Source organism: Musca vetustissima, unplaced genomic scaffold (genome assembly GCF_032173495.1).
Source record: "Musca vetustissima isolate MV318-11 ecotype Yass unplaced genomic scaffold, APGP_CSIRO_Mvet_v1 utg40103, whole genome shotgun sequence".
Lineage (NCBI taxonomy): Eukaryota > Metazoa > Arthropoda > Insecta > Diptera > Muscidae > Musca > Musca vetustissima.
In genome coordinates this window covers 23,349-32,000 of record NW_026880802.1, presented here as the reverse complement: position 1 = coordinate 32,000, position 8,652 = coordinate 23,349, and the positions used below count along the sequence as shown (strand labels likewise).

At 37.9% G+C, this 8,652-nt stretch overlaps 1 protein-coding gene across 1 annotated transcript; it reads left to right on the top strand.

The window, feature by feature from the left end:
• The first annotated feature begins 66 nt into the window (after nucleotides 1-66).
• Nucleotides 67-2,774, top strand: LOC133326668 (AF4/FMR2 family member lilli-like). Its single transcript, XM_061535291.1, has 3 exons — nucleotides 67-478; nucleotides 1,219-1,531; nucleotides 1,586-2,774. The coding sequence occupies exons 1-3, from the start codon at nucleotides 68-70 to the stop codon at nucleotides 2,674-2,676; spliced, it is 1,815 nt and encodes a 604-aa protein (XP_061391275.1). The 5' UTR covers nucleotide 67; the 3' UTR covers nucleotides 2,677-2,774.
• The last annotated feature ends 5,878 nt before the right edge of the window (nucleotides 2,775-8,652 follow it).

Here is an 8,652-nt window from a genome sequence, read left to right as displayed (position 1 = left end):
CATACACATGCATGCACAGCAACAGGCCATGCATCAGCAACAACAACAGGCTATGCAACAGCATCACATGCAGCAGCAACAACAACAAATGGCTGCCAATCATTTCCATTCGATGGCTGGACGTCATTCGGGTCGTAATATGACCGCCACGGCTAGCATGAAAAAACGTTCAGCGTCCTCATCCCGCGGTCAACATATGGTCAATTCTAATACCATGACAGGTGGTATGATATCAGCGGTGGGTGCTGGCAGTTTGGGTCACCATCGGGGTGATTTAATATTTCCCGATGAATCGGACACCATTGAATTTTGTATGCCACCACAGCCGGGCTCATCGAATGGCATTGGTCATGGCATTAGCAGTGAACTGCTGTTGACACACGGGAAAAATGGCCTGTGCACCGGTGAGGCGTTTGCCGAGCGACGGAGGAGAGGTCACAGTCGGCGCAGTAATCACAAAATGGATGTTGAACATCAGGTGAGCGGGAGAGTTTGGAATATATAGTTTTTAATTAAAATTTTAGGTGTGGTAGTGCAGTGATAAAATTATCCCTTAAATGTGAATAATAAAATATATATTTAAGATTTTTCTTTAAGTCCTCGGTCTCTTAAAATTCAAAAATTCTTAAAAATAAAAAGGCACTGTAAAAAATATTTATTAAAAATCCACTATTTAATAGAACAATATTTCATGCCTGATAGTCCCTTAAAATATTTTTTAAGAAATTCGCCCTTCCATAGTCCTTAAAACATATTTTTAAAATGAAATTAACTATTAGATGGTCCGATATTTTTAATAAAATCCATATTTCGATAGCCATATTAATCCATCTTTTGATAGTCCTTTTAACAAATTGTCCACCCTCCATAAGTTCTCAAAATTTTATTTTGTATAAATCCTCTTTCGATAGTCCTTTAGAAATATAATATAATAATCCACGCTTTGATGGCCCCTAAAAATATTTTTTTATAAAATCCCGCTTTTATGGCCCTTAAAAATATTTTTTTATAAAATTTACGCCTTAATGGCCCTTAAAATATTTTTTTATAAAATCCCCATGACAATTAAAGAAAACCTTTGAAACCCCCTTCTTATAATCCCCTTAAAAAAAACAATTTCTTTAATTCTTGCAATTTCCTTCCATCTTCAAATATGTACCTCACATATCTTCCCAACACTATTTTAACACGCCCTTCTTTCTCCTTATCTCTTTCCAGGTGAAATGGTCACGCAACAACATTGCCGCCACAATGGAACGTTTCGAACCGACCCAACATCATTCGTCCTCCTCCACCTCATCGTTGGAATATGGTTTTGCCGCCAGTGTTGTAACGCCATCGTCAACGCCATCACATCATTCACAACATCAAATTTCACCCGCTCCCTCACAAACATTTCAAGGTGCCACTACTGCTGCCACTGCTCAGTCTCAGTCAACACCCTATAATCATGTCTATTCGTACGCTTACTATGAACCCGGTGCTGTTAAGTGTCATACGAATATACCACCAAAAGAAGATGCAGTGGCTGGTGCTGCGGCCATAATGCCAGCTCCATTAGCGCAAGCGACAGGTGGCGCCACAGCGTCTGGTGCCGTAGCTGGTGCTTGTGCTGCTGGTGGCGCGTCTGCTGGACCCTCAAAAAGCCCTACCCGCAATTCAATTCGTGCCCTCTTGGCAAGAAGTTTTCGTTCGAAACCTAAAAATCCGCCCTCGACATCATCATCGCCCAGCGGTGCGGAAGAACGTCACAATTACACAACACGTTACGGCACAACGGAAAATCTCTATGAAGAGGTCAACGATCAGAAAATACGCAAAGTCCTTTCCGATAATCGTATCGTCAAGTCCAATGTTATCGAAGAGATACGCCGAGTTCAGCACAATCACTTTAGGGTATTGGACGAACTGAATCTGTCGTTGGAGGCATTGATAATGCCCGAAACACCACCCGATGTTAGTCCAAATGTTGAAGTGCCCGAAGCCAGTGCGGTCAGTGCCAATACAGCTGCCGTTCTGGCCACACCCACATCAACAGCCCAGAAACCACGAAGGGGTGGCCTACTGGGCGGTGCCGCATCCACCTCATCGTCCACAGTGTCTTCTTCGCAGCCGCGTACCTTGTCACACGCCAGCCTAGAAAATCTTTCCTCGACTTTTAACTCAATCGAACTGAAAGATCACGCCCATCTGTCGTGTATAAATCCCGAATTCGACGAAGGCGATTTGGATAGCGGCTTCAGCGGCAGTGGCAGCAGTAGCGGTGCCAGTTACAATGAAAGTCTGCGTTACTACAAGTCCGGCCATACACCCAATCACCATCCTCACCATACCATGCACCATCATCAGGTGCAGCTGCACCACCAGCATCAGGCGCAGATGCAGCACCAACAGGCACAACAACAACATCCCACCACTTTACCCCACAACATGCGTAGCTGTCGATCGTCAACAGCATCCGGTTCGTCGACATCCAAAAGTAGCACTTCCGAGGATCAGGGCATAGCAATGATGACCTCATTGGGTAGCTGTGGAACAGCTGTCACCTCGCCAGCGTCGCCATTTCACTATAATCGCTGCTGTGCCGAAATACAACGGGCGTCTGGCCGTTCCGCGTCTGATTCCTCAGCGACGGGTGCTAAACCAAAAAAGAACTTTTGGAAAATAAAACCGTGATGTTATAAAAGGGCTTTACGTAGACTCTGTAAACGTTGGAGTATAGTGGTGGTAAGTTAAATTAGCCGCACGTCCGCCATACCCCACTCCCATGCTCCCAACCCAACAACACATAGCCACAAACAGAAACACAACTACATTTAAAAAAACATCTTTCGCTTTCTATCTCTCAGCTCGCTCTAATCTGTCTGTCTCTGTCTATATACTATCTCTTTCCGCATATTATTATTATTATATATTATATTGTAATTTAATTTTAAGGCATCTACCGCAAAAAGAAAAAAGTGATGTATTTGTAAAAACAAAACAAAAATTGAAATCGAAATACGAAAGGAAAAAACTAAGAACCCTTAAACCCTTAGAAACGCTATTAAATGATGATGATAACATAAAAATAATTATTATTATTAAGCTATGAATTAAATGCATTTTTAGTTAAACTAAGCATTCTTGTATTTGTTAATTTAAAACAAACAAAAAATAAGAGAAAAACAAAAACGAAAAAAAAACAAATGTGAATAATAAATTTATTAAAATTTTGAGTTAAACAAAATTCTTGTTGTTTTTATTTCAAATATTTATTATTTGTCAGCGGGAAGAGGGGGTGGTTATAAACGAATCTTATGTTGGTTGATTTTATGTCTCTCGTTTGCATTTCAATTTTCTTTGAACATATTGGCAAAATTTATTTATGGTTTCGTTTTAAACAAAGATCTAGGTGTACCATATTTCAACAGAGAGGAACATAAGTGAGGGTGGTTCACATTATTTATGATCAACTAAAAAGGAAATTTTTATGGAAAGGATTTAGATGTTTCACATGGAATTGTAAGACTTCACAAAAACATTGAGTTAATAAATTTAAAGTTATAACAGCAACGACGTATTTTAACGGCTAGTTACCATAATCCACCAAATATTCCAAACATATATATATATATATGGGCTGGCATTTCCGTATCGCTAAAGGGGGAAAATAATAAAGAAGAACGGCGTCAAAAATCAAGCTTGATATTCCATGATAAATTGACATTACATACAAAGCCCCTTAACTCTACTAAATCGTTGGACTCGGGCGGAATCGGAGTATCTGATTAAAGTCATAAATATGTCGATAGTCTCTGTAAACCTAAATCGCACAAGCGGATTTTGGAATAACGAAGACTCTCGAGGCATTACTCCTCCACATCATTAGGGAAAAGTAGGTTAGTTTGAAAAAATATATCATAATAAAATTTCGTTTCCCTAAACATCTAGGTATCTCGTTTCATTTGTGAAGTCCTTAGATCTGTTATTTCGTGAATATTCCTACAAATTGGGTTCGAAAGCTTGAAAAAGCTGGGCAGTGGCATAGGAAATATTCCAACGTCTTCCCCACCAGCTCTATACAAACTGCTTGCCTCGCATCTAATCTAGTGTTAATGTACCTGCAGTCTGTTATTTCCTGTGAGAATACGTGTCGGTCTACCAATGTGTCATCATTTGGGACTCCCTATAAAATTGTTGTTATACCCTACACAGCTGTGTTGTCAGGGTATTATAGCTTTGTGCAGCCCCAAGAGTTTGTAACGCCGCGAAATATTGGTCCTAGACCCACCTTTAAATATACCGATCATCATATCTCGGCTAGCTGAGCCGATCTAGACATGTGTTTCCGTCTGCCCATTATAATTTGTAAGCACGATATAGGTCACAGTTATGGACCAATCTTCACGAAATTTTGCATGTAGGATGGGTTCTGGCCAATGAAGACCCCTATTGTTTTTGGTAAAGATCGGTTAATATCTAGGGGATGAAATGGACCAAATACTTAATTTTTATCGGTTTTTCTAGTCGCTCTAGATGCCGCAATTATGACTCAAACATCGAATCGAATTTTTACATAGTGAAGGGGATCGGGCCAAAGAATAAGCATGCCTGTTTTGATAAGGATCGGTCAATATTTAGCGGGTCAAATGGACACAGACTTTTGTGTGAAAAATTACAAAATTTGTGTTCCATAGCGTATAGATTTACCCCTGAAGGACATAGACCCGAAAAGTTGTTGGTATATCCAAGGGCAGTGGTTGACCTTTAATTTGATACCAATTATATGGTCGTATGTACTCAGATGTGGGAGTTACACTTAAATATTTACAGGTGATTACGTATTCAGATATTATTTAGTAACCCTTTACTACACAAGAGGGCGGAAATATAGCGCTGATCGATTTAAAATGTTCCATGAAGTTCCAGTTATGGTCAAGGACAACGCCTACAATTTTCGGAGACGATCAGATGACTATATTGTGATGAAGTGGACCGAAAACTTAATTTTTTCGAGTCGATCTATAGGCTCCAATCGTATCAATAAAAACAGCTAGGAAAAAGACGCATAAGGACTCGAGATAGAAGAAGGATATGTTTCCAAAAAAGTTCCTCATTTGATTTTAATGAAAACATGCCAAAAATAAAAGTCTTTTTTCTTTCTGAATTGTAGTGTCACAAGTAAAAAATTCTTCATTAAATAACTCAACAACTTGACTTTAGGCAAATTTGTCCTTCTATGTTTTGCAAGTAATAAAATCCCACCCAGACCATGAGCCCCTTTAAATCCAATGACCCCCTTAAAATCCTGTTTACGTTTTTGCTATAATTATATATGCGCATGACCAAGCTTTTATAAATCCACATAGTAATGGAGTCCCAATAAGTTTATCTGACTACGAACTAATGATTCATGTGTAGCTATCCTATTTAATACTTTCGTGTATTCTTCGTCTAAGGTTAAATTGTATTTGATATCTCACGTAAGCCAAAAAATTGCATTGAAGATTTGAATTTAGCTGAAATATGGACCAAAATTCCACAAGGATCAGATGATTAATATGACTATTGATGAAAAATAGTCATATTAAAAAGTTAAAAAAACTATATTATATAACATGTTATTGTTAAGCCGAAATTTTTATTCCCGACACAATGTGGTGAGAATTTCAAATTTTTAAAGGGTCGGGACCTATCAGGAATTCAATTTACAGTACGGATATTGGTCAGTATTTTAAAATTTTTAGAAAAAATTTCCCACTGAAGCACAAAAGTCGGACCACTTATAGATGCGATCAACACACGTAACATTTTTGGAGGACCCTCAAAAAGAAATCGGACGAAATGAAATGTGTGATCTGTAGATATACGTGAACAAACTTAAATCGATTTATACACATGCCATACTGCAATTGGACAAAGTAGAGTCGTTGGACAAAAGTTGAAATAAAATAAAAAGGCAGCTATATATTATTTCAATAAGTTGTTCAAAATGTTATGTCAAATTTATATAATACTAGCGGGCCCGGCAAACGTTGTCTTGCCTAACAATATTGTTGATGTATAATTTTCGGCATTTTAGGTTGTTTTTATACCCTCCATAATAAGGTGATTTGTATATATTTTTGTAACATCTTGGTATTTATCATAGCACACATAGGGTAACATTACAAAACTGAATTAGATGTTTATGAGTGAGTTTTGTTGCTCCCTCCACGATTTAAGATATAAATTTTATATTTGCACATACATTTGTACTACTCATAAGATGGCCTAGCGCTGTCCTGGTGAAACACGACACCTCCCCTGTTGGCCAATTCTGGTCAATTGCTATCTTCAAACGGTACAGTTGTTGGCAGTAGAGATCAGAATTTAGCGTTTGGCCATATGATAGCAACTCATAATAAATAATCCCCTTCCAGTCCCACCAAATGCATAGCCGAACCTTCCTGGTCGTTAGTCCTGGTTTGGTCACCGTTTGAGGTGCTTCACCGCTCTTTGACCACGATCGTTTTTGCATAGGGTTATCGTATGTGATCCATTTCTCATTTCCAGTCACCATCCGTTTATAAAAATTAGAGTATCTCATTCCGTATGGTCAAGGCTTCGCAGATAAAAATTCGAGCCATTCCATTTTTTCTGTTAATTGGTGAGGCACCCAAACATTGAGCTTCTTTTTGAATCCAGCTTTGTGTGAATGGTTTAATTTTTAGCTCCTGGACGATATTACGACATGCCTGTAAAATTCGATCGTTCCACCGGTCTAATGGATTTATTTTTCCCAAACCTAATATTAGGGATACTTATTGGGCAGAAATTCTCCCTAATTAGAATTTTCCATATTGACTCAAGTATTCGGATATCCCCATCTAACGGCGTTCCTTAATATTCAGTATTTGGCTGCAATGTTATGTTCGCCAAAGCTTTCAAATATCCATGTAATAGTAATCCACCTTTTTCGATACTGTGGGGGATTTGGGCACGTTTGGTTGTATATTTGGTAGAATGAATCGTACTGAAATTGTCAATATTGGTTAAATCTTTGAGGTACCCACAATATTCGGTACTTTGAGGAGTTCGGTATTTTAGGGAGTGTTTCAGCCGAAGTGCTGTAATGTTTTATTTTGGATGAAGAAAACCTGTTTACAAAAAATTATCAACATTGGTGCAAATTGGTCCGGGTAGCCCCATATATTGATATACATATAATGATATACTCTTATTGTTCGGTATTTTCTCATGTGGTATTAGTATATATCCATACCCATTGTAGTATCGTATGGCAATCGTAGTATGGAAAATCGGTCCTCATGTGGATATAGCTCCCATATATAGTTTCGTCCGATTTCATGTAAATGGTGCACCAAAGTCCTTATATATCATTCGATTTGCACGAAATTTGGCATAACGTATTGAATTGAGCCTAGAATGATGTCTGCCAAGTTTCGAGAAAATCGGTCCAGATTTAGATATAGCTCCTATATATAGTTTCGTCCGATTTCATGTTAATGGTGCACCAAAGTCCCTATATATCTTTCGATTTGCACGAAATTTGGCATAACGTACAGAATTGAGCCTAGAGTGATATCTGTCATGTTTCGTGAAAATCGGTCCAGATTTAGATATAGCTCCCATATATATTTTTGTCAGATTTAATGTAAATGGTGCACCAAAGTCCACACATATCTTTCAATTTGCATGAAATTTGGCATAACGTACTGAATTGAGCCTACAATGATGTCTGCCAAGTTTCGTGATAATCGGTCCGGATTTAGATATAGCTCCTGTATATAGTTTCGCCCGATTTCATGAAAATGGTTCACCAAAGTCCCTATATATCCTTCGATAACCTAACCTGTGACGAGTTTCGTTGAAATCGGTTCATATTTGGATATAACTTCCATATATATTTTCGGCCGATTTTAAGTAAATTAGACATCAAACTCCTCATGTAAGTCAGATTGACATCAAATTTTGCACAACGTACAAAATTGAGCATAGAATTACGTAGTTGCGTTTTCTAGAAGTACAGACATATCCCAACGGATGACCTATTGATATTTGTTTGAAGTCGATTGATCTAAGTCGATTCACATTTAGATAAATATCACATATTTTATTTCATCCAATTTCATGTTAATAGTCCTGTTTAATATGCCCATAGTGGTGAAGGGTATCATATAGTCGGCCCCGTCCGACTTTACTACTTTCCTTACTGGTTTTCAGTATGTTGAAGTTCTTACCCCCCGTTTTCCAATCTACTACACGTACTGTGTAACATAGTCCCCATATAAATGTCCCGGCCGGTTTAAAGAATCTACATATTAGAAAGTACAAAAGTTCGATCTTAACACCGATTTTTCATGGTATTAAATATATCGGTAGTTGATATATTGATGTAACATCATGAGACTCTTTGTTATAACAAATGCTTTTTATAGTTGTTCTCTTTCAATATGAACTTAATTTTCTCTGTGATACACATATGCGATTAAAGATATTGACCAACGATTAGGCATATAACCACCATATAATGGTACATTTTAGGTACTTCAATAACAACATGTTCCTATGTTCCTATTATTATTATTTTCAAGAAGAATAATCTAGGCCATGTGTCTTAGAATCGGAACTCTTTTCTGAATCTTCAGATTTTCATCCTTGCATTTG